This window comes from Crocodylus siamensis, chromosome 9, assembly GCF_052110815.1.
Source record: "Crocodylus siamensis isolate JL-2025a chromosome 9, ASM5211081v1, whole genome shotgun sequence".
In the NCBI taxonomy this organism is placed as follows: domain Eukaryota; kingdom Metazoa; phylum Chordata; order Crocodylia; family Crocodylidae; genus Crocodylus; species Crocodylus siamensis.
The window spans coordinates 53,065,899-53,093,112 of NC_143403.1; the positions used below are offsets into that span (position 1 = coordinate 53,065,899).

At 42.3% G+C, this 27,214-nt stretch overlaps 1 protein-coding gene across 2 annotated transcripts in view; it reads right to left on the minus strand.

Annotated features, from left to right (window-relative positions):
- Window positions 1-1,164: 1,164 nt before the first annotated feature.
- Window positions 1,165-27,214, minus strand: part of FBXO21 (F-box protein 21) — a 42,625-nt gene continuing 16,575 nt past the window's right edge. For both annotated transcript variants that reach the window (XM_090063174.1, XM_090063173.1), the window contains exons 7-12: window positions 26,988-27,124; window positions 25,601-25,777; window positions 24,669-24,801; window positions 17,632-17,822; window positions 12,798-12,955; window positions 1,165-6,966 (exon numbers count right to left, since the gene is read on the minus strand). In XM_090063174.1, coding sequence (XP_089919300.1) covers window positions 6,788-6,966; window positions 12,798-12,955; window positions 17,632-17,822; window positions 24,669-24,801; window positions 25,601-25,777; window positions 26,988-27,124 — 975 coding nt within the window. In that variant the 3' untranslated portion in view covers window positions 1,165-6,787. The remainder of the gene's footprint in view (window positions 6,967-12,797; window positions 12,956-17,631; window positions 17,823-24,668; window positions 24,802-25,600; window positions 25,778-26,987; window positions 27,125-27,214) is intronic.

Sequence of the window (27,214 nt, forward strand, 5' to 3'; positions counted from 1 at the left end):
AAAAAAAAATGGCAGATTAAACTTCAACCTCAACAAGTGCAAGGTAATGCACAATGGAAAAAGTAAGCTCAATTATATGTACATGACTAGCTGTTAGGATTCAGGAGAAAGTCCTTGGAGTCATTGTAGATATTTGTCTAATATTAGCTCACTGTGCAGTGACAACCAAAAAAGCCACAAAAGTATTGGGCATCATCAGAAAACAAAACTGAGAACACTGTCGTATTAGGGTATAAATTCTTGGTATACCCACCACATCTTGAATACAATGTGTGGTTCTGGTCCCATCTGAAAAAGGATACAGAATTAGAAAAGGTACAGAGAAGGGCAACCACAAATGATGAGGTAGGGAGCAGTTGCCATATCAAGCGAGACTAAAAAGACCAGGACTTTTGTGTCTGGAAAGAAGACTGGAGGGGCTGGGAGAGGAATTTGAAAGGGATCTATAAACTCATGAAGGGTATAGACTGTTATCCACCAGGTCCCAGAATACTAGCACTACAGTGAAATTCATGAGACAGGTTTAAAACTTAGCAAGTTTTTTTTGTTTTAAACACAGCCTGTAGTTAACTTGTGGACCTCATTGCTACAGGAGGTTGCAGAGGCAAATAAGATAGCCAGGTTCAAAAAAGGCTTAGAACAGTGATGCTCAATTGCTGGCTCATGAACGAGGTGCAGCCTGCAAAGCTGGTGTGAGTAGCCCATCACCAGGATGTCAGTACAGGTAAATGCTCCTGCCACTCCTCCGTTCCTAAAGCATCCACTCCTGCCACTGTCAGAGACGGGATACTGGATCAGATGGATCATTGGTCTGACTCAGTATGACACTTAGGTTCTTTCTCATGCCAATGTAAGAAGTAGTCTTTAGGATTTGAGGTGAACACTTCAGAAAACCAAACATTAAAATTTAACTCCTGTCCATTTTTTATTTAGAGAACATGGAAAGACCAGACTAGACAACTACTCATGACCAGGTTAGATGGTTACTTTACTTCCTAAAGCTCAAGGGAGATTAGTTATGACTGCAGGAATTCTTCACTCTGACAAATGCGTTCTACCAACAGCTCTAAGGTACCTGCATGAAAACCTCACAAGACTTCTAGTTTGTAGCACAGTTGATTTTCTGCTTTAAAATAAAGTGAAAACAAAACAAAACAAAAGCTGTATGTTATTATCAATATTTATTTTATTGGAATTTTCAAACTCAGAAGAGAGCCATAGCACCTGGGGGCAAAGGTGCCCACCCACTGAATAAAAAGTATTGCAGGATAAACACAACTGGGGAAAAACTACAGCACCTTGAAAACCATGCCAGTCATTAGAGACTGAACATTCCCCCTCTCAGTTATAAGACAGCTGCCCAATTCTACAGCATTTCAGAACTGTACAAGTGAAATACAGGCAGGATCAAGAAGACTGTTGAGTCACAACAGCCATACATTTGCTCTCCATCATGAATATGAAGTATAAATTACAAAGTAAACCGAATGCTGGCATCCAGTATTGAGCATTCACTGCCCTCTCCAATTGAATAAATCAATACAAGGGTAAACCAGAAAATTTAGGATTGGAATGTCCATTTAATGGGAGAATAAAGTGTTTCTGAGGAGGAAACTGGATGAAAGCCCTTATTTTTGATCTTGGGGATAAAGAGCAGTACTTTCTGTAACAGATGCTTACCCTTAAGACCCACCTGGGAATAGGTGAGCATTCCCAGATATGCCTGCAGTTCAGGAGCTTCCTTGTCTTGATCAGTCTTGTACTTGAAACAAGCCTGATAAACTGAGGAGAATAGTACTATACTGCCATATCATTTATGCCATTATTTTTTTTTAAGAGAGCCCAGTCTAATTTATCATCCACTTTCCATATTTTGTAAGCCTAATATATATTGATCTCCCAAATTTTCCTCCCATTTCTTTCTCTTTTGTCTTATTGCACGTTATCCACTGACAAAAGCTTTAGAAGTTGCTATTTTTAATACAGTTAAATACACTATTGCTCTCCAATGAACTCCTAAAAGACAGACAGGAGGTAGCCTTTGACATTAATTATTCTGGAGACAAAGGATAAAGACAATGGTATTAGCTGCAGCAGAAAGTACAATTTTTTTCACAAAGTGTTCAGTATAGCACTGACAGACTTGGAAAAAAAGAAAAAAGAAAAAGAAAAAAACAACCATGTTTTACTGCAGCAGCGTGTTACTTGACCCAGCTCTACAGCATCTGTATAAATTGGATGCTTTAGCAGGGCTTTTTGATGCTTTTATCTAACAGCTGATTGAATCAGCTGTTAGATAAAAAAAAGTGCCAAAAATCCCCACTAAAGCGCTTAATCTATACAGACAGTGGGAAAGCCAGGTTCAACTAATACAACACCTCTTTTGGGCATGCACTGGGCTCAGCATGGGAGTGGACCGAGTTTAAAATGCTGTTTTTTCTTCCCCCCCCACCCCACATATGCAAGTAGCCTATATGCTTAGTGTGGAAAAGAGGAATTTGATACTAAAGTGGACATATATGAATATCCCCTTTGCTTTGTGGAGAAGATACTAAGCAGAGGTCCATGACAAGAGAGGAACTGTGTCTTCCAGTTTCTCTGGAAAACAGGCTACATTATTTTTAAACCAGGGTAGATAATATTTTCTATGTTCATATTGGCTAGATCCGCTCACACAATGGCTCAAGGAAATAAAGAAGATCCAGGATCAATAGCCTCCTAAAGTAAAAAAGTATGAACTGGAGCCAATTCTACAAAATGTGCACACAAATGAAGGACTAGAGATGGAAGTGTATGGATCTAAGTGAAACAGGAGTCACCTTTGCAAAATATCTGCAAAACTGGAGAAGCATTTCTTCAAAATCAGATTTACCTCCCAATAATAAAATACTTGCCTTGAAATAATTTCTTTTACAAAGCCACCTGGAATTTATTTATTTATTTTGGGGGGGGGGGTGGTATTATTTTGGCAGGCTAGTGAAATGTGTTCCTCACACACCAACATTATGTGATCAATGGACACGGGGGGATTGCACCTGTTCTGCTAAAAGTTTGCAGATAGCTATAGAAGGTGAGTTAACATCTGCAAATGGATGGGCAAATGGAAAATTCATTTCCCTTACTAAAAGACAGAAAGGTTTAGATACGGGCTACTAAAAATGTGATTAGGAAAATGGAACATGGTGGACCTACAGAAATATTTAACGTAATTACAAGCCTTCAGAACAACAAGAACAAAGACCACAACAATATGCTTAAATTCAATTTGGAATGGCAACTCCATAAAGGACTTTAGGGGAAAAAATAACTGTACCACTATATACAATTAAAACTGGTTTATGAATCATTTTACAGGACACGCTTCACTTTACTGGGCTGTGTTTTAACTTGGAAGGCTCCTCCTAAATAAGGAAGGTCAAAACCAATATGGTTTTAAAGGCAGGTTTTTAATCAAGGCTAAAACAACTCAAGAAAAATTTGGCTCTGGCTGTATGCTTGACTTAAATGACATCTTGTAATACTGTCAACAGTCTACTCTTCCTGGGGTAGCATGCACTGATGGTAAGTTGTGGCTAAAGTACTGTTCTACTCTGAGAAGTGATTTTGAAAATGGCATTGCACTCTTCAGATCGATTTTCTCTAGGTTGATCACAAGTTCCTACTATTTTTCAGTCCTGTTAGCAAGCAAACAATTCCTTCTTGTGCAACCAGGCTGTCTACTAGGCTCCTATCAGCTTCATTTCTGAAACTATGGAAAACAGGTGAGCTGCACAGGTGTCACCAAGACAGTAAATGCTCCTAAAGAACCTTTATTATTGGCAATGTAAAAGGAAAAAAAACAAACAAATTTAATTCAGATACCAAACTGAATTTGCAGGACTGGCAACCAGAAAAATGTAACTGTTTCATATAAACTTAATGCGTACGATAAGGAAGCTATGATTATATACAATGCCATACCTTTATAGAATTGGTTTGCAGAGCAGAACCATAATTTGGGTTAAATCTCACCATATATAGGACCATAGGACCATTTCCTTCTCATATTCAGAGAAACCTTTCAGCCATTCATGGGCAAGAAGAAACATTCTAAGAGTCCTAAAAATCACAAATAGCTATGTGTACATAATATTCTCCAAACCACACATCCATAGTCTAGACAAGGTCAATCTATACTCTGTTATAGATGAAATGTATAACTTTTGCCTGAAGAAATTAACTACACAGCTTATTTTAGTGTACGCTTGCAATAGTCTGTAAGATGAAAACGTTGCAGTATATTACAGCAAGTGTAACCAGGGACAATTTTCAAAAAATCAGTGAAAAGAGAGTCACAAACATCTATCTGATCCAAAATCCATTCTTTCTAAAATATATAAAGTGCCAAAATAAAGATTTACATAACAGGCAACAACAGCCTGTTAAGCATCACTGAATAAATAACACCTTTAAAAACAATCTAAATACATATTTACAATCATAATCCAAGGAGGCTGATAATTTTTTAAAAGCAGAGGAAAAATCAAACAGCATTGGATGAGGTGGCTGAAATAAATCCCTATATGACCAGAGCTTATGTAGGGGCTTGGTTATACATCCCATAGATATTCAACAGCAGAATAATACTTGGCATTTATATCACCTTGACTGAGAACTTCCGTGCTTTGCTAACCATTTTTATCAACACCCAAATATTAGACTGTTCACTTTGTACCAAAGAAAAATGAAGTGGAGAAAAGCAAACTGGCTTATACAACTTCACAGAGCGAGAGCTGGGAAGAGAACTAAGCAATCCTGACTGCTAATACTGTCTCTCTACTATGTAAAAAGGTAAAATGCACAATGGGCTAGAGATTAAAGCCAAATAGACAGTGTTTCTATGTATGCTGGCAGAATCCCTCCAAATACGGGAATTGTCCAGGATATCCTACAATTTACAATTCAATCCCTCCAAACCAGAGAGTTTGACTTTTAAATCTCAGTTTTTCACAGTTGGCAAAAACTATTTAACTATACTGCTCTCAACTATGAGCAGGTTCATAGCATCTCCTGCCCCGCCCCACTTCATTCAGACTGGGCTTATTAGAAATTATTTCCCATAGTGCTGTTTCAGTCATCGTTCCTCGTCATCAGCACTAACCACACAGTTCTTCCCTTTGTTGTATCCTCAAGTTTTGAGAACCTGGAAGATCACCAGAACTTCACTGTGTAAGAGCACAGGGCACTTGTTAAACATTCAGAAAAATACTGCATGCAGATCAATGATAACTTTGAAAAGAAGTGTGCACAGATTAACGTACAGAGACATTTAAAATTGTACAGTAATAGTGTCATTTTACAATACAGGGTAGGATAACTAGGTCTCACCTCTATAACCACAGAGTAATTAGACACAACGACTGCAGCGTGTTCAGCGTTATCAATTTAGAAACTAAATTACTGTATGTATTTTTCATACCTTTATAAATACTTCAGCAACTTCACATGTAACTCCTACGGAAACTTAAAAGAAAAACAATCATATACTGTTTTTTTACGTTTTGCATGCGTCTACATGAGATGCTACTGTGCAGCAGCATATTAGCATATTAGTTGATGTTGTGACGTGCTACTGCACAGTATTATTCAACTACTGCACAGTCAGGGTCTCATGTAAATGCGCCCTTCTAGGCTTTGCAGGCTCTATCCATGCAGTCTCCTTACAACTCAGGCTTCTTGAATTCCTGCAGGCAACAGAATCTGGACAAATGTCTCCTTTTCCCCTTCCAAGGGCATTGTTTTTTTTGACAGAAAGAAAGAAGACATCAAGATACAGGAAACACCAGCCTTGTTTCCCAGATTTGGGTACCTGCTGGCTTTCATGGCACAATCTGACCTGATCACTAAACATAACTAGAGATCACTGATGATAACCTTCATCAGTTTGTCACCTGTGCATGACTGTTCCATTAGCAAACTAAAAGTTAAAAAAAAAGTTTTAACAACATGAAGACATGGAGAACATATATGACCAAGTCACATATTCAACATCATGAAGGGAACCAATTAATAATAGGAAGAAAAATATGGGTTAGAACATGGGCCCAACAAGTTTACTGGGGACATAACATAGTTAGGAGAAACAGAAAATAGCTAGGAAGTCACCTTCAAAATGATTCTGTTCTGTATCTGTGACACCTAAAGCATTAATTTTAGCTGGTTGTTTGGAATTACAGTTGAACCTACAACCATACTGAACCTTGCAATTTTTTTTGTAAGTTCCAGTGCCACTGTGAAGGCTGTTAATTGGAATGCCAACTACCATGAATACCCAGGAAACAATTACCATACAGGTAACAATCATGGAACTTTAGAGACATTAAAACTATTATATACAAAATATCTATACAAAAATTGAAATTGTGACCAACCTTCCTATCCATAAAATGGGGTTATTTCAGACTAGAGATGTAATATGCTTACATCCTAAATATGGAAAATACATTACCACACTAGTGGTAAAAGCATGACCTAAGAGACAACACGCTCTATATAGTGACTGTCACGTCAGGATTATTAATGCCTTGCCCTTGACAACCAATATATCCCAAATTAATTGGACTAGTGTAGGCAGATGGTAATTGAGTAGTTATTGGATATATACTATATCACATGTTACAAAGTGCAATGCAATTCTTGGTGTACCAAGCCAGAGGGTCAGCATGAAAATTGGCTTCATACTCCCATCCACAAAGAGGATACAGCAGCTGTGATAAACCATTTTCTGTCCTTGTGTTCAAGTTAACACTCATTCCTTGCTTGAGCTATAGTTCTTTTGGACTGCTGCACATGTGAGCTCCAAATCCTCAGGATACCTCATCTCCAGCTCAGTGTTTGCTAGGTAGTGTGTGCCTGTAAACTCCGAAAAATAACGGCCAATATCAGGGTGAGGGATTTCATGAGGCTCTGTATTATATTCCAGGTTCTCTGCAGTGAAAGAAAAAAGAAATTGACACCACATGAATTTGCTGAAATGAAAAGGCTACTTGCTTCTGCTTCTGTTTCATCATCCATTAAATCCTGACGTTCTAAGAACAGCTACAATACCTGACCCTGGAAACTAAAAACAAAGAAAGAAAGAGTGCAAATTATTGCAGCTAATCTCTGGGGTCTCATCCACTTGGTTCTCTCAACAGCCTTATTTTGGTTTTGATACCACTGATAAACAACTGTGCCTAAGAACAGAGCTATCTAGAATTATGGCAGAGCATCACAATGCTGACTGGCTCTTGCTCTGATGTCATTTATGGGTAGGGACCTACCAAATTCACAGCGGGAGTGGGGTGCGCGACAGCTCCTTTATTCTTGGAAATTCTCCTGTGTCCCATCCCCACCATTTATTGGTGGAGGTGCCCTGCTGCTCACCGCTCACTCTGGATCAGCAGAGGCAGCAAAAATCAGTTTTAAATATAGCGTTGTTTTTGCTGCCACGCTGCATGTTGCTGACCGGCTAGGAAGCAAAAACAGCGCCGTATTTAAAACCACAGCTTTTGCCTCCTCGTTGATCAGGAGTGAGCAGGGGCTGAAAAATAAAAGGAGTCACCATGCACCCCTCTGCTCACTCCTCATCAGTGGGGAGGCAAAAACCGTGGTTTTAAATGTGGTGCTGTTTTTGTCTCCTGTCTGGTCAGCAACAAACAGTGTGGCTGCCATGGTCCCTCAGTCAATCATAAGCAAGCAGCAAAAAATGGTGCCATATTTAAAAGTGCAGTTTTTGCACACCCTCCCCTGCCCCCATCAGGAGTGGGCAGCAAGCAGCAGGCCCCTCCACCAATCGATGGGGGCTGCGGGGCGCACAGGGGAACCTGCAAGATTAAAGGAGCTGCCACACACCCCAATCCTGCCGTGAATTTGGTAGGTCCTTATTTCTAGGTGTCACTTTTCTGGACAAAGAAGGGACAAGTTCATCATCTAGGTTCAAAGCAGAGAGAGAACAAGGACATCTGTAAGTTAAATCCCAATCCTGTAAGTTCTCCAGGCAAGGAGAAGCTACAGAACTGGGCCCTGTCCCCCACAGACAACAGACCAGCTCCCAGGAGGGGTGCTTATACACTGCAAAACTACCTGAGGGTCAGAGCAGCAGCCAAATGTATTAAAACTGCAGGAGGAAGAACATGAAGTTACATTCTGAAGCCTTTGAGGTACACGGTGAGTTTTTGAGGTAAGCATAGCAGGCCAAAATGAACTTTTAAATATAAATTTCTCAGAATAAGCATGTAGTAAACAAATGTTCACTCTGTACCAAAGTACTGCACCATGCCCTTTTCTCTTGGTAAAAATTACCAGTTAACCACTGCATACAACCAGGTTAAATTTAAAAAAAAAGAAACAACAGTCCTATGCTTAGAAGATGAAACAATGACTCTGACTTTGCTTTGCTAGATGAAAAGCTCTCATTATTTGTGTAATGCAGCACTGCTGCGTAGTGACCAATTAGTGCACACTCCCTGTGGAGGGCCAGAGCGCTGCAACTTATATTTGGCACCAACTGGTATTGGGAGGAGGGGGAGAATAGGGATACAAACTGCACACAGCACTGGATTTGGCTGATCTGTACTGCTTCCTTGGGAACAGACGATCACATAGGAAATGAGCCATTCATCCCTCAAGGCAAATCCAGTTTACAAAAGTGAGCATTTAAAAGTAAAATTAACTTATTTGTTTTACTTATTGCAAGGCATAACTTTCCATCACTTTTTATACCTTGCCTCACCAAAGAGCTAAGGCTTTGGCATGGTGGTTTTGTTACACTGCCCAACAAAGTATCTTTTTCTTTTACTGAGCAACTTCAGTTTGAGTGAGAGTCTGACTAAGGGAGTTTGGCTGTGCAGTAAGCAGTGCAGAACCTCAAACCTGAGGGAATAAAATATAAGGGTGATTTGAGGGATGGGGAGAAAAACAAAGCTAGAAAGCTCACTACTAGACAGGGTGGTTAAGAAAGAATACTAACCAACAATTTTAGAGAAATAACATTTTGCCTCCTCTGGCACAAAGTAAATACAGTGGAAGACAAGAGGGAAGAACTCGGATAACCGAAAATACCACATTACAGAGCAGGTGTTTTGAAACCAGCAACTAAACTGATAATTCACAGGCAGCACAGCAAAACCCACTCAAAATTACTGATAGCATGTTTAGAAGTCATTTTTGGTCTGATCTGCTAACATTTTAAAAAACAAGATGTGTTCATTATTCTCCCTGTAGAAACCCGCTCTCCCCCAACACCCTTCCCTCTTCAGAGCAGAAATTTGAAAGCTATGCAAAAAAAATCTGCATGTAGTTTGAAAAAAGCAGTTCAGGACAACCAGGCCCAGAGGAAGTAGGTCATTGCAAGAAAGGACAAAATTATCTTGCAACAAATTTGATTCTGAGCTCCGAAATTAAAAAACAGAACAGAAACAGAATGCTGTGAAGACTGCCCAGATTGCAGAGTAGCTAGGAGAACCTGGGCGCTGGAATCAGTAGTATAGCTGTGGATATATTTTCTGATGCTTGCATAGACTGCTCAATGCAAAGTAAAATACTTGGGAGATCAAGAACTCCAAATCTCTTTACATTTTACACCTACTGACCTTTAAAAAAAGTTCTCTTTCAATTTTAAAGTTATTTAACATTTGCTTTCACATACTATGTGACAAAATTATGTTAGACAGCACCCTCTAGTGAAAGAGCCGAATCAAATTTAGTCAAAATAATATTGCTTGTCAAGTTTCATATGCAGTTCTTAAAGTAAAAGAAAAAACCCAGAATCAATTTTCAGAACAGCCCTAAGATGCAGACACTGAATCTCTACTGAACACACAGAAAATGGAGACAAATGAAGTCAGCCACAGAAGAGGAGGGGAATTTAGCGTCAAAGGAAAGATTATAATTCAGAAATAGGAGATGGGACCTTCTGACCATCAGAAAATTTCCTTTCTTAGTGCACTGCATTAGAGAACTGCTGAACAAGTTCAATGCAAGTCAGCGGGCAGAAAAATGAATAACTCCATTATACGATTATTCCTATCAGTGTTTTTTTTTCCAATTCCCTTTATAAGCAACAGAAACAATATGCAAAGTCAGGAAATTCAACGATAAGGATGGCACTTCATTTTTCTGCTATTGTACCTATGGAGTGAAATCCATGTGATATGAAATCAGACCTTGTTAAAGGTCTTTTATACGTTCACAACTCTACTGACGGTCTTTCAGATTACAGTCAAAAATGGAACCTACTCCCCTAAATGTAGCAAAAGTTTACATGGTAAAAAGTTGACTGCTAATATTTTTACAGCGCTGTGGGCTACACTCAAGTTGGCTTTTGAGTTTATTCTTGATAGCACTGTTCTCACTAAGGAATTATGTGGATGCCCCAGAAGTGAGGTAGGTCAGCATAAGATCTAATTATCAGTTTCATTCCTGTTTCAATCTTGAGTAGTTGATGTAATAGTAATGGACTGTGGGGTCTCGACCACCTGGGCAATAGCGATTATCACCTACTGGAATTCACCATCCAGTGCAGGGTGTCAAAGGCCTGCAGCAAGGCAGTAGTCCTAGACTTCAGGAGGGCAGATTTCAATGAGGTAAGGAGACTAGTTGGGGAGGCAATGAGGTCTGGGAGGGGAGTTGGGAGTCCAGGAAGAGTGGTCATTCCTTAAGGAGACAATCCTCCAAGCCCAAAGGGTGACAATCCCAACACGGACCACGCGGAAAGAGTGCTCAAAAGCCCCCATGGCTTACCAAAAGCATACAGGAATGTCTCAAAGCTAAAAAGGAGGTGTACACTCAATGGAAGGGAAGGGCCATCACCAAGGGGGCTGTTAGGAAGGCTAAGGCAGAGATGGAACTGGGATTAGTGACCCGAACCAAGGATAACAAGAAGTCTTTTTTAAATACATAGTGGGTAAAAAGAAGGTACCAAGTAACATAGGGCCTCTGCAGGATATGCTAGGAAATCTAGTGGTCACACCAGATGCCAAAGCTAATCTCTTTAACAATTTCTTTGCCTCTGTCTTTTTGAGCAGGGACCGGGGCATCCCCAACAGACCCAGGGGAGGCACAGCCAGGCCCAGGGTCAACGAGGACCTAGTCAGGGAACCTCTGGTGGGACTAGACGTGTTCAAATCAGCAGGTCCCGATGATCTCCACCGCAGAGTGCTGAGGGAATTAGCAGAGGTCATTGCGGGGCCCCCGGCACAGCTTTACAAGCATTTCTGGTGCTCTGGCAAAGTGCCAAATGACTGGAAAAGGGCCAATGTAGTCCCCATTTTCAAAAAAGGGAGGAAGGAGGACCCAGGAAACTACAGGCCCATTAGTCTTACCTTGGTCCTGTGGAAGCTCTTTGGGAAAATTATCTAGGAGCACATCTGCGAGGGACCAGCAGGGGAGATCATGCTTAGGGGCAACCAACATGGGTTCATTAGAGGCAGGCCCTGTCAGACCAACCTGGTGGCCTTCTATGACCAGGTCACCAAATCCTTGGATGCAGGTGTCACAGTGGACATAATCTTTCTGGACTTTAGGAAGGCCTTTGACACCGTCTCACACCCCAGTCTCATTAAAAAACTAGGCAACTGTGGTGTTGATGCTTACACAGTCAGATGGGTCACTAACTGGCTGGAGGGCCGCACCCAGAGAGTGGCAGTGGACGGGTCTTTTTCGACTTGGAGGGATGCGGGCGGTGGGGACCCCCAGGGCTCGGTCCTCGGGCCTGCACTGTTCAACATCTTCATTAGTGACTTGGACGAGGGGGTGAAAAGCACGCTGTTCAAATTTGAAGATCACACTAAGATGTGGGGAGAAGTGGGCATGCTGATGGAAAGGGACAGGCTGCAACAAGATCTAGACAGGTTATAGGGGTGGGTAGATGAGAACAGGATGGGATTCAATACTGACAAGTGCAAGGTGCTACACCTGGGGAGGAAGAACCAGCAGCATACCTACAGGCTGGGGAACTCCTTTCTTGTCAGTGCAGAGACAGAAAAGGATCTTGGTGTCATTATTGATTCCAAAATGAATACGGGCCGCCAATGTGGAGACGTGATCAGGAAGGCCAAGCGCACCTTGTCATGCATCCACAGATGCATCTTGAGCAGGTCCAAGGAGGTGATCCTCCCCCTCTATGCGACACTGGTCAGGCCGCAGTTGGAGTACTGTGTCCAGTTTTGGGTGCCGCACTTCAGGAAGGATGTGGACAGTACTGAGAGGGTCCAGAGGAGGGCCACTTGCATGATCAGGGGCGGCAAGACAGGCCCTATGAGCAGAGGCTACGAGACCTGAATCTGTTCAGCCTCCACAAGAGAAGGCTGAGGAGGCATCTGATGGCTGTCTACAAACTGGCCAAGAGAGACCAGCAGGCTACAGGAGAGTCCCTGTTCCTCCAAGCACTTCCAGGAGTAACGAGGAATAATGGCCATAAGTTGACAGAGTAGATTCAGGCTAGATATCAGGAGGCGCTACTTCACTGTCAGGGCAGCTAGGATCTGGAACCAAGTTCCAAGGGAAGTGGTGCTCGCCCCTACCCTGGGGATCTTCAAAAGGAGGCTAGATAGTCACCTGGCTGGGGTTGTTTGACCCCAGCATTGTTTCCTGCCTATGGCAGGGTGTCGGACTTGATGATCTGCCCAGGTCCCTTCCAACCAACTATAAAAACTATGAAAAACAAATAATACTGCAACATTAATTTTCTTCAAGCATTAGGAGCAGCAAGATCATTTCCACATGTGGTAAGCAAATAAAAGAACACATCAGTTTCTCAAGCTGACTTAGTTTCTCACCCTGAGCAGCATATCTGCAGGATCCATCCTCCACCAGCACATTGTAGAAAGGCTGATGGGGACCATGAGGCAGGCTATGAACATTCATATTTCTAATCCATTCATGTCCCATCATGCAGGTGGGATCCCAGCCATATATCACGCAGTTGTAGCCATATCTATATAAAAAAAGAAGAGTTGCACAGCTAGATATTATTCCCAAGAGACCAGGACAGACACTAAACAATATGGAAGTGACAAAGTATGCCATCCAATGCTGGCTCATACAGAAGATTAAAAAAAAAAAAAAAACTACAGCAGAATTCAGATTCTTCATGAGGTTTGGTTCCTCAGCCCTCTCTGAAGATGGGCAAACAGCTGAGTAGCTTGTCCTTAATTTGGCATCTTGCTGTGAATTAAGCAGGTCACAAACAATCAAGATATGAAGAATCTTGGTTCCACGTACTGCTATCAGTTACCCTGTTAACTCAATTGGTAGATAATCTGCCAGACAATCCTGTTGACAGTACACATAAACATCAACATGCTGTCACACGATGGAATGGGGGGGGTGTTAAAAGGGAATACACACACAAGAATGGCAAGTCTGAAAGAACATTACATGTGCTAAATTAAGTATTCTATTGTTAAGAAAAACTAGTTCTAATCCAAACTTATTTCAACATTATATGGTCACATATTTTTTTTCCTATAGAGTACCCTTCTACAATACCACTGTCACTAAACACCTTGGACCTGCATATCAAGAGCCCCCTTTACCTCATAACCAATTCAGTCTTAGAGCAGGTACAGACTGTGCAGTGAATGATGTGGGACTTCTTGGGTGGGGAGAAAGAACGCCATAAATTGTAATTTTATCATGTGTTACTCAGTTACTTTATAATGTAATTTAATTATTTGTTACCTAGTTACTTACTTGTAACTAGGTAACAAATATTTGTAACGCTAATGTACAATAAAAAGTAACTACGATTGTAATACATATACATTTGGGCAGCTGGGGAAGAATTAAGGATGCAAAGACAACCTTAACTGGCATTTCCCAACTTCTGAGTGCTTTGCAGCCTTAAAGCAATGTTTATCCAGTGCGGGTTTTTTGGTAATCACATATTAAGCCCACCACCGACTGCTGAAGATTAAGAATTGCAGTGTTCCACCTTAAGCTTGGAGAGACAGCCACTGAAAAGTCATTTTGAATATGCTAGTATGTAATATTATGATGCTAATTTTTGATCCTATCCATTTGGCAAGTACAGACTTCTCATGACAGAGATCCTTTAATAATATTCCCTCTAATGTGACAGCAGATTGGAACTTCTTCTATTTTATTTTAGTGGTCAACGAACAGATTTTTTTAAAATAAAGAAAACATTTGTTTTCTTGACTGCACCAAACAGCTTTATTCTCCCTTCAAAGGCTGAAAAAGCAATATTACCACTGCTCCTGCCTCACCCCCATCCCTTAAATCACTTCAGAGATGCTGACACCTCTCTCTTTTTATTCCAAGGCTGAACAGCCCCAGCCTATCCTTCACTACAGTATTCAGCACCTAGAACAGAACAGAACAGAACAGCATAGCATGCAGTAACCCACAACTCTTGCAACATAGAGCTCTGTCAGCTGCACATGATTATGAAACAGCTTGTTGGTCAAAGATGAGAAGTACAACCCCCAATTAAAACAGTATCTTCTGAAGACTTAGGTTGCAAGAATGTCTAACCAGTGAAGCCTAAGCTTGTAATAGCCTCACATGCTAGCCCTAATTCTGTCTTCTGGGGTAACAAATAGTTTGCTATCAAATAGCTTGAGCCAACTTACACAATTGTAATGGTTTTGTCAAGTTTCTTTCAAACAAACTGAATCCTTACATGATTCAAGTACAAATATGAGCTAGGGACAACTACAAACAGTACCTAGCACCAATTACAGTGAACTTGAAAAACAAAGCAAATCAAAACAAAATGTTAATAGCTGGAAAGGAGAAAACTTGTGTTTTCCCAAAATTGTGGGGGAGAGGGGTGGAGAAGAAATGCAAACTTATTTGCTATAATCCCAGTCAAATACGCGAAGAGAATTTTCTGTCAAGCTATTAAAATGCAAACTGACCTTTAGCTTATACTGATTTTTTAACAAGGTGACCATTCTGTTGAGTGGGCAATTTTGTTCATTCCTGACATTGTGATTACAGCATTCTGGTGAAAATCCCAGAAACAAAGTCCTTTTATTTATTTATTTATTTTTTAAAAGTAGGCTGGCAGAGTCCAATTTCTATTTTACTTTTTCAATTTCGATGGCCAAAATTGATGTATATTTATAAGCATTTCTTTCAATGTTTATCAATTTAAGTTTTTAGGATTGCACAGAATTAGTAGTGTAGAGGACAGACAATTGAGTAATAATAGTATACTGTTAAAAGCCTTATAAAAATATGTTGTGTTAAAATATATAAAAACATTTCTAAAATATGTTATGTTAAAATATATAAAAGTAAACATCTATAAATCAGTCAATCATACCTGTTTGAAATCATTCTGTTTATTCTTCAAGAAAGAGCCAGGCAGGCAGGGATCAGAAAAGGAGGGCTTCCAGGGGCAGGAAGCAGCTCCCTGCTCCCAGTGGCCCCTTAGGGAGTGAGGCCCACCTGGCAGGCACTAATGGAGGAGTGGCCTGGCTCCAATGGCCATGGCCTCCTGCCCTTCTGGGTGGTGCAGGGGCATTGGCTGGCCCACGGACATCCCTGTGTACCCTGCCCCAAGCAAGAGGAGCTGGGCCAGAGCTCTGGGAATATGGGGAGAGGCAGTGTGAATAATTGGGGCAGGATGTGTGAGGGTGCCCCCAAGGCCCAGCCACTGCCCCTACACCACCCAGAGAGGCAGGAGGCCATGGACATCAGAGCCGGCCTGCCCCTCTGCTGGTGCCCACCAAACAGGGCTTACCCCCTAAAGGGCTGCAAGGAGCAGGGAGCTGCTTCCCACCCCAGGCTTGACAGCCACTGCCTCTTCCCATGTTCCCAGAGCTCCTACATAATTGGGGCAAGGGCTAAACTCTCACTGAGCCCCATCATGCAGGAGAAGGGCCAAATTCAGCGGCTCAGCAGGAGTTGGCACCTACTTCCCAGCTGGGATCTAGGCAGAGTGAGCAGCCAACAGCATCAGCTTCCTGGCTGCCAACAGTCCTGTTCCTTCATCCTCCTCTCCCAGCACAGCCCCAGCTTCTGCAGCAGCTCCCCAAGCCACTGCCAGAGGAGCAGTGCGCAGGTGGCACAGTCAGGGCTCTGCTTACCCCATCTGCAGCTGGCACTGCATACACCCCCTGCCCTGGATTTCTTTACCCCAGTCCCAGACATTTTTTTCTATATACACACACTTTCTATAACATTTTGATTATTACAGACAGAAATATTTTTCCATCGGTCTGAGTGACAGGTGAAATTGATGTTCATCAAGAAAAAATTAATCCTACTAAGCCTATTGATAAGTGATTAATTGTACAGCAGCAACTGAAAGGTCAAAATTCTCCTCATGACCTTAAATCTGGTTTTGATGCACTTAGTGGGTTAGAAGGACAGCTGAAGGAGCATCTCTCTACCAGTATGCTGGGGATCAAGATTCAGATGGGTCAGCTTAATGATTCTTTCACTGAGTAAAGCAGGGGAGGGCAATTATTTTGGGTGGAGGGCCACTTACAGTTTTGGCAGGCTGTCGAGGACCACATGGGTAGCCCCGCCCCATGACAGGTGCCCCATCCCTGGTCACCATCTTGGCACCAGTGTCCCAATGTTTTGGGACCAATGTCCCAGGGCCAGCACCAGCGGGGCCCAAAGCAGAGCACAGGCTGGCAGGGGTCTGCGGAGTCAGGCTGGGCTGCACCAGCAGGGAGTGCGGAGCTGGCTTCGCTCCACAGAGCCTCTGCCAGCCAAGACCCTGTGCTTCTGCCACCCTGCTCTGGGCCCTGCTGGCACTGGCTCCTGGGCACCAGTGAGGGCCCCGTGCTCCTGCACCTGCTCACTCCCAATGCCCCCCAAACCTGCAGTACAGGAGGGGGGCTGCACACAGCCCCAACCCCCTGCTCACCAGCAGGGAAAGAAGCTGGTGCTGAGCGCGGGGGAAAAAGCGACCCCTCACTCAGCCCATGGCTGGCGCTCCTTGCTGGAGCCACTCGCAGCCCATCTGGGGCTACCTGTGCCTGCTCCGGACAGCCCCATGCAGGCTGTGAGCGGTTGCAGTGTAGGGCACGGAGCAGGCGAGGGGCCGCTTTCCCCCCACCTGCGCTCAGCTTTTCCCCAGGACACTTTTCCCTGCGCTTCTTCCCTGCCTAGGGTCCTCCCCTGCCCTTTAACCCACCCCTCCCCTCTTACCTGAAGTTCCAGTGCAGGGCAACCACGTGCTCCCAGGCCAGAAGCCCCTTCTGGGGCTTCTGGCTGGTAGGGCAGGGCCAGGTGGGCCCTGCTGTTATGGGAGCCCACCAGCTTTCCCCTGGGTCCTACTACCCTTGGTTCCTGTCATTTTTGACAGGAGCCAAGGGCAGACAAATATTAATTTTCTAAATTTTTTAGGGGCACTGCAGGCTGGATACAATGGCCTTGCGGGCCGGATTTGGCCCACGGACCATATTTTGCCCACCTCTGGAGTAAAGCAAGGGCAGAGTGATGCACAATGTATATGCAATAAAGCTAGCACATTCTTCCTCAGATGGTTTTCAAAGTCCTCTTCTTCCATGTAGTAAATATGCAACTCAGTTAGAATAAGGAAAAAAAATCCATTCTATATGCACTCCACAGAACAAGTTTCCAGTGCAGCCTGCAAGTAGTGTAAAAGATTTAAGATGCACTCACCTCTTGTGTTTCATTATCAACCCAATGGAAAAGCAAACATCTTTGTGCTTCTCATCAGAACGGTGCTTCACCTCTGGCCCCACTTCCTCTTTCCGGCGTTCAATATGTTCCAGGGTATGTTGAACCAAATATCCTACTGCTCCATGCTGAGATGGGTCCAAGGCCTGAATATGCTGCAGGATGTCCAGAACCTTCAGTATTGAAAGATTAAAAAAGCTGTTCAAAACTCATTTTTTAAGCAACTTGCTGTGTTAAAAACAAAGTTTCCTTCATAGGATAAAAGTGTACAGCTGTAAAGGTCCACTATATTTTCATAGATTCATAGATTGTAAGACTGGAAGGGACCTTGGAAGATCACTCGGTCCAGCCTCTTGCACCAAGCAGGAAAGATAACTGGGAGTCAGATGACCCCAGCAAGGCGACTGTCCAGTCAGTCTCCTCTTGAAGATTTCCAGGGTAGGCAATTACACCACCTCTGGAGGGAGCCTGGTCAATAGTCTGGACACCCCGACTGTGAAAAGGTTTTTCCTAATGTTGAGCCTGAATCAATCTCCCAGGAGTTTGTGGCCAACACTCCTGGTTTTCCCCAAGGGTGCCCTGGTGAACAGGTGCTCACTGAGCCCTTGATGTACTGCCCTAGTGTAGCAGTAAGCTGCTACCAGGTCCCCTCTCAGCCTTCTTTTCCTCAGGCTGAAGAGTCCCAGTTCCCTCAGCCTTTCCACATATGGCTTGCTTTTTAAGACTCTGATCATACAGGTGGATCTTCTTCGGACTCTCTCAAGCATGTCCATGTCTTTGTTAAAGTGTGGTGCCCAGAACTGGATGCAATACTCCAGCTGCAGTCTCACCAGTGCTGCGTACAGCGGAAGAATCACCTCCTTGGTTTTACTAGAGATGCATCAATTGGTGCATGCCAGAGTATTATCTGCTCTACTGGCTACAGCATCGCACTACTGGCTCATATTTATACTGTGGTCTATTATCACCCCCAGGTCAAATTGCTAATAAAGATGTTGAAAAGTACTCAACTGAGTACTGACCCCTGCGGGACACTGCTGCCCACTGCTCACCAGGATGACACAATTCTGTTCTCTACAACTCTCTGGGTTCCATCCTGCAGCCAGTTTCTCACCCACCAGACTGTCTTGGAATTAAGCCCATAATCCTCCAATTTTCTCAAGAGGACATTGTGGGATACTAGATCAAAGGCCTTTTGGAAGTCTAGGTATACAATGTCAACCCGCTCTCTCGTGTCCAGGTGGTGAGTTAGCTGGTCATAGAAGGTGACGAGGCTGGTAAGGGAAGACCTGCCTGTAATAAAGTTATGTTGGCTGTCATTCAGAATCTTACCTTCTGCAAGCTTATTGCAGATAGACTCCTTGATGAACTTTTCTAGGATTTTCCCTAGGATGGAAGTTAGGCTGACTGCCCTAGAGTTATTTGGGTCCTCCCTCCTGCCCTTCTTGTGGATGGGTACAACAATGGTCCTCTTCCAGGCCTCAGGGACTTCTCTAGAGCACTTCGAGTTGTGGAAGAGTTTCACTAGGGGTTCCACAATGACTTCAGCCAGCTCCTTCAGCACTTTTGGATGAAGACCATCCAGCACCTATGACCTGCATACATCTAATTTTTTTTGTTTGTTTGTTTTTATTTGTCATACACCAATTCTATGGCAATAGTAGGAAGGCAATTATTCCTACTGTGCTCATTGTCTACTCTACCTGGCATGGTTTTCTCCTTGGTCCGGTGAAAGACCGAGGCAAAGTAATTGTTCAGGAGTCCAGCTTTCTCCTGGGTACCAGTAACAAACTCTCCTAAGTTGCTGAGCAATGGCCCCACACTCATTTGTTTTCCTCCTGTTTCCTATGTACCTAAAGAAGGACTTCTTGTTGTCCTTGACTCCCACTGCTAATCTAAGTTAGGTCACCACATTAGCCTGTCTCATCTGTTCCTGGTAAATGTGGGCTGTCATTGAATATTCCTCCTTGGGGCCCGCCCCAAGCTTCCATTGTTTATAAGTCTCTTCCTTCTTTCTTAAGAGGACCATGATTTCCCTGTTTAGCCAAGATGGCTTCCCAGCCCTTCTGTTACCTTTTCTCCATATGGGAATGGACTTCTTTTGTGCTTCAAGGATCGTGTCCTCTAGGAACAACCACTCTTTCTGCACACCTTTAACCTTTGGTCCCTGGTCCCACAGCACTTGCCCTACTAGTGACCTAAGCTTGTTGAAATTTGTATTTTTTTTTGGACTGGGTTTTTCAAAAACATTTTCATAGTGACAACTATATTTTAATGCAAAGAATCTTGTCAATCAATTATCCTCTCACGTTAATACACCACCTCTCCTTTCATTCAGTACAACATAACATCCATGTAACAACTACTGTAATTACTTACTTGGAAATATAATGTTAGGAAAATATTTAACACATTAGCACTTCCATCGCCTTTTAGTGAACAAAAATAAGAAACTTGGACCCGAAGAGACTAGATGATCACCTTGCTGGGGTCACTGGACCCCAGCTGTCTTTCCTGCCTGGTGCAGGGGGCTGGACACAATGATTTTCCGAGGTCCCTTCCAGCCTTACAATCTACGAATCTATGCAGCCAGTCAGCTTGACACAAATTGCTGCTCTATATAAATCTTTGTTCTAGTCCTAAAGAACCCATCACATTCGTTTTTTAATTAAAAATACTTCTGTGTTCCATAGCACTGTTTAGATTGGAAGGAACTAAAGATGTTCCTTTGAAAGCCAATTAACTTAATTCCTCATTTCCCAGAAGCAGAGTCAAGGGCACCAGCTATTACCCTAAACTCCTCCCGTGGCTACGACTTAAAAAACAGATTCAGGATTCAAGAACTTAAGCAAATACTGTTGCCAGATTTCCAGGCTACCATCACAAGACTATTTGAGAAATGTTACAGAGATGTGTATTATTAAAGGGGAAAAAGAGATACTTAAGTGAGGCCAGAGCCCTGTTAAGTAGTCCAGCCACCTTTATAGCCAGGAGGCCATGCATGAGTTACGGAGCAATATAAACAGCCTTTTCTAGATTTCTGCATAACTGTGCTCTGAAAACTAAACTTTCTTCTAAAAATATCAACTCCTTAAGCCTTTATGGTTGAGGGAGAGAAGGGAGAAAGCGTGATGTAATGAATGTGCCTGAGTCTGCAGACAACCTGAAACGACTCTAATAGACATGAACCCCATTCATCTCAGTGAGGTTAAACAATGCTAACCTTTAAAGTATCCTCAAGGGATTTCAGACTTAATTATTTTCTTGCCAATCATTTCAGGAAATACCAAGCTAACATACTCCATCACTGTCAGGTATAATGACAGCAAGAAGAACAAGGTCAACCAGGGGCAGGCTAGCTGCTATGAAAGTTTGCGAAGGTAGATAATGTGAATTTAAAATACTAGCCCCAACCCCATGTGACTTACAAAAAGTAGCAAGAGAGGAAAATGCATCTAATCACAGTATCAAATGCCTCAATCATTGTGTTGTTGCTAAAAACCAATACAGCCTTACAGTTCTTAGGAACAGTTGAGGGATGTGGCAGCTTTCTCTCAGAATCCATGACAATTTCTACAAAATGGTTACATGTGCATTTGTTACAAGAAGCTGCAGCACAGTGCAAATGTGTGAGAGCACAAGGAGTAATTGATTAAGCCCTACCCTGTTTGGCCTGTAGTTGAGACCCAGAGCTTGAAAAAGAAGAATCTAAATAGAAGCAGTGAAGAAGAGCATAAAGTAATTAACGAAGAGAAGGTTTGGGTAGTGCTACACAGTTCAGAATACTCCGCCCAAGTCCAACATACCACATGAGACAAAAAGTCTTATTTATAATTTAGTGTCTCAAGAAAGTCAAAAAAAAAAAAAGTGAAATGCGGAAGTCCTGACAAAATGATCAAAACTGTCTTGTATCTTTTGCTTTTGAAGATAAAGTAGAATTGTTTAAAGTAGAATTATTTGCAAAGATAGACTTTTAAGAGATAGAAGCAAATATCTGTTAGCTTTGCTTAGCTCCATAGTAAAAATCACTACCAAATCTGACACCCTGGTTATTGGTTTATTTTTTTCTACACTTGATTCATACTTTGCAGAAAGGGAGCTCTTACAATAAATATTCAGCCTAATACAAAATAGTTAAAAACACATTTGAGTGGGAAAAGATGGTAGGTTCTTTGTTAGTCATTCGTGTATGCCACTAAGTGAATCCTATTTCCGCAATCCTAAAACACAATTTTCAGAACTCTGAATTTAATCCATACACACTTGAATACAGTGCAGGGATCCTTAGCGGTCATTAAATTGACACCAGATCTTCAGTATTTTTGGCAATTTGAAGGTGTGTGTTAACAGTATAAAGAATCATCTGTCATTAAAGACAACAAATTGCAGGCATGTAAAGTGGGGATGGAAAGTAAATCACTTATTAACCTTCAAATCACTGTGATGTGACAAAGAGAAAAATCAAACATCTGGGGAATTTACTATAGGTAGCTCTCTGAACCACTATGCTGTCCCCTGTTGAAGTACATCTATCATTTCTATCTGAGGATCTTTACACAAAGAACTTCATTAATGTGCACTATTCTGTTAGTGGGTGAATCTCTAAGTCTGACATTCAATCTAGACAGCAGCAAGCTCGGTGATTTTTTTTTAATAAAATGTAGACATTTACTTCAGTTACAGCATCAGGCTTCCTGAAGCTTAGGCAGAGTTTTACTCCAGGAACTTTTTCTTTTCTGAGTAATGAAGTAGAAAGATGTCATGAGGCCTGGTAAGTGGATGGGGTAGATGTCATGAGGCCTGCACTGACATGGTTAACCGGTGGCTTTAGAGCTGGTGCCACGAGGCAGGCTTTGGGTTTTTTGACAACGACCCATGTTTTTGTAAGAAGGGCATGCTGGGATGGGATGGGCTTCACCTCTCCCCTAAGGGCAGAGGCATCTTTTCCTCTAGGCTGGCTGATCTTGTACAGTGGGCTTTAAACTACCTTTGCTGGAGGAAGGGGCCGCTTCAAGTAGAGAGGATGCTTCACCAGCATGCAGGGTGACAAGAGGAAGGGAAGCCCAGGTAAGCATCAATGTCCAGGGAGCAGGGGGCCACAACTGTCCTGGGAGTGGGAGGGAGGCATGCGCACCCTCAGGAGGCCTCAGGTGCCTCTACACTAATGCTCATAGTATGGGAAGTAAGCAGGAGGAACTGTGCCTCCTGATTGCAAGTAAGAACCCAGACTCAGTAGGGCTCACAGAAACCTGGTGGGACCCTACCTACGACTGGGCGGTGGGCATTCGGGGATACACCCTATATAGAAGAGACAGGACAGAGAGGAAAGGTGGGGGAGGGTGTGCTCTACGTCGAGCACCTCACATCATCAAGGATTAGCTTTGGGTTAGAGAAGGGTCGGGCGGAGACACTATGGGTCAAACTTCAAGGGGGGTGTGGTGGAAGGGACCTTATGGTGGGTGTTTACTACAGACCACCCAACCAGGGGGAAGAGCTGGACTTCTCCAGTCAGCTTATGGAGGCAGTTAGGTCAAGGGATGTTATTGTCATAGGTGACCTAAATTACGCAGACATTTGCTGGGAGCAGAGAGCCAGGTCTGACCACTCGCTATATTATAGGACCTTCACCTTATCCAGGAAGTGCACAGCTCCACTAGGGGTAACACCTTGCTGGACCTGGTCCTGGCCATGGGGGATGACCTGGTGAGGGGACTGCAGGTCCTTGACCACCTGGGCAATAGCGATCATCACCTAATAGATTTCACCATCCAGTGCAGGGCGTCATGGGCTCACACCAAGGCTAAAGCCCTTGACTTCAGAAGGGCTAACTTCACTGAGCTTAGGAGACTAGTGGGGGAGGCACTGAGGGCCCAGAAGGTAGGAGATGGGAGGCCATGAGGGATGGTTGTTTACTTTAAGGTGTCCAATGGCAGGCAGGATGCTGAATTTTACTTCTTTATGTGTATTCAGGAATTTCAGGCAACACCTGGCTTAATCTTCGGGAAAATTCTATGAGAAAATTTAATATCAAGACCTTGCTGAGTAAAGACTTGCACTGGTCTGAATTTACAGGATAACCCCTACAACAACATGAAATGAATTTCCTAAAGTATATGCAAAACCTCACTTTAGAAAAATGCCAATAATGTCACCAATAAATGCTGTGTGTATGCATGCAGCCACAGCATGCACCTGGCTAGGACCATAGCCTAGCAGCGTGGAGAACAGCATCCAGTGGGTAAGTCTGTGCATGTGTGTGTGGTGGGGGTGGTGGTCTCTGCAGCTTCCCGATTTTACTGCTAGGCTCCTCTCTGGGCTTGGGCTTATACTTGCTCCAAGTCCAGCCCTCCTCCTGACTCCCTCCAATCAGGCTTAGCCTCACCAGTGGCTCCCTGGGTCAGCTGACTCCCAATCAAGCCTGGTCCACATCTGCCTGAGGCTCTGCAGGCTACCTAACCTCTTAAAGTGGCAGGAACCCCAAGTGCCCTGCCACAGTCAGTGGTAATGTGTCCAGAGCTCTGGGACAAAGCTTGGTAAAAGAGAATTTCCAAGATTTTTTCTGACTAAGTAACCTTCTTCTTCACCCCAGTAAGAGTTCTACTACTCTCCGAAACCATGCACAAACCAAATAAGAGTTATTTCATATCTTACAGCTTTTAGGCTACTGAAGTCTCTCCAGAAACAGACCGTCTCAGTTTAGAGATAAGGTACTAAAATATATCACAAGCCCCTATTAGTTAATGTTACAGTGAAACATATTGCCACAAAAAGCAAACAACAACTTATGACTCCGGTCAAAAACTGTCCACAGGCATGCAGTGGGGAAACACCAAGCGGAAGATCTCTTCTACATTCAGCAGATATTAATTTTGGAACGTGATCATTCCTTAAAGTTATTTTTATTACAGGAAAAAATCTTGGCTGACTATAACAAACTGTCATAGCCCCCCCTCAAAAAAATCAATAGCTAACTGTTTTTATAGCTTAGCTTATCGCAAAGCATATGAAAAAAAAAATACCTTTTCTGGCCAGATTCCCAGGTGGAAGTATAACCTAGCTTGGAGCATTAGATGCTGCACATTGTCTGGATACATAGCCAGGTATAGATCCAAAGAGTCCCTCAGGAGTTGGTAAGACTGATCAGTACTTTCTCTAGAAGCAAAAAATAAACTTAGTTTTAATGTTACAACTTCATTTCCTTTTATTACAAATGTACAGAGCTATTTATCAATACAGACAATATAAAATACCATCCAACTGCATTGACTTGAGGGATTTATTACTAATACCACCCACTAACCCACTGGGGAGGACTGCACTAGATAGTACCCTTCCAAACGCTATTCCTTTTCATTAAAAAAGTATAAAATTTGAGTTTTGGTGCTCCCTTTGAGAGCTCATTAAGTTCCAGATTTGCTTGCCCTTAATGTATCTTTGGTCGTCTTGTTTATTACAAGTGATCTGTAGCAATTATTTTTGCCTGTGGATTTTGGCCTCTTACAACAATGGGCATCATTTTAGCAATGTGAAGGTACACAAAGAGAAAAAGGATCATAGGTGCACTGGTGACAAACCCACTGTGTTCACAGCAAAATGATTGTGTGAGATGCACCAGTTCATAAAGAAAAATCATAGTTCTTTAGGAGATAATGGAAGCTTCTCAAGATCCCTACCAATATGCCCCGAAAGGAAAAAAATATCTGTTCATTTGCTTATTTGAAAAGAATTTTGCCCAGTATTTTTTCTAACCAGACATATTCTTGGAGTGATTAAAGGTCATGCAACAAAAATGATGGTCAGAAGTATCAAGTAAATAAATGGCAAAGTTCACATACCTCACAAAGCCACTTGCTCATGGCTGCCATAAAGAATCAATGATCAAAGTAGTGTGATTCGCTCCTCATTTACTTAAGGCTTTAAATTCTGCATAACACTTAGAATTAAGTCTTACCGCTTTCCAAGGTTTAAGAGGTTCCCCACCATACGCTGCAAGACCTCTTTTGAAGTCACCACTCCATAAAACTCCTCAGTCACATGGTGGCCAATAAGGTACTCGCATTCTTTCACAGCGAGCTGCTTTCCCTTTCCAAAGGCATCTATGTAAGTATAGTCAAAGATATCTGTGCTTCTAATAAAACATCAAAGAAGTAAAATGGAAATGATGGATGTCTCAAGCTAAATAACAATACAGATTTCTGTCTTCTTCACAGACCTATTGCTACAGTTTGAGTTTAAAGTAAACAGTATCAGAGCTTCAGGTTCTTTGTGACAGGGGTTAAAGTTAATTTCTTCCCATCTGCTCTCTTTCAACACATACGCTGAAAAGTTGAACAACATATCAATTTATCAGTTGTGCCATTTCTTTCCTTAAAAAAAGGAGCTATCTCCATGGGTGCTTCACTAGTGCTCAGATATTTTACAAAGCTATACTTGGTTAACCAGAGATTACAATACAATAGAAAACTACTGCAGCACAGACTATCTATATTAGTCAAATTCCCATGAGAGGTATATGTTACCAAGTTAATTTTATTAAATGATATCACTGCAGTTTCCCCTGAATTTTGTACTTCTGGGAATAAAACCACTGCCAACAGTCAATCCAATGTGATTTGACAGGTTACCAATACTGATTCAGAAGGGAGGCAGGTACAGGGTACAATATAATACATTTCTAACAGCTGCACTGCCTGCAGTATTAAATGAAACTAAGTTAAAATAGCCATAATGAAAAGCCAAAAAAAACCTGCTAGTGACTACTGCTCTATGTCACTCGCAAAAAATCTTTCACCGTTCAGTTAGATGCAAAGCTATTCTCCGAGCTCTTTGAGTAAATTCACTTTTGAGTTTCCAACAGATTAATTTGATTGCTTAGGTCTATACGGGACAAGATGCTCCTGCATGTATTAGTGACCTCAGAAAATGTTTCTTGTTTTACCATTAAACTAACTATTGTCTAACTGTAATAGAAGAAAGGGTTAAATACTGTAGTTTCTCAAATATAAGATGATCTCCCTCATAATTAGATTCTCTTTATAAAACATTTATTATAATTTTCCAGGTAGAGAAATTGGAAGTTTGCCTTAAATTTGCCCCCCTCCCACTGCTACAGCAGGAAAAATAAATCTGAAGCATTAAATGACCAAAAACTTATATGCAGATGAGGCACAGGGCAATCTAGCCCAGCTCCAAATCTCCACTTTTCCAGTGCCACAGACAAGGTCTTATTATGTGTGCAATAATAGAAAAAATTATAATTGTCATAGCAAGACACAAGAAGTACAAATGGTTTATGGCCTTCACTATTCAGAAGTGAACTGGAACTAAACGTAACTCACCCTTCTTTTCCTTGACGCCATCTCAAAAGGAAATGACTAGGAAAGTTGACTGGCTCAAGTTTGACACCCAACTGCCTGGCAATTGTTAAATAGAGAATAGATAAACTGATTGGGATTCCAGTCCTGCGGATCAAAACCTGAAAAGTAAGACTTGAATCAAAAAGGAGGTTTAAAAATCCTAATCCGTGTATTAAAAAAAATAAATGATTTTTTTTTTTAATTCAACT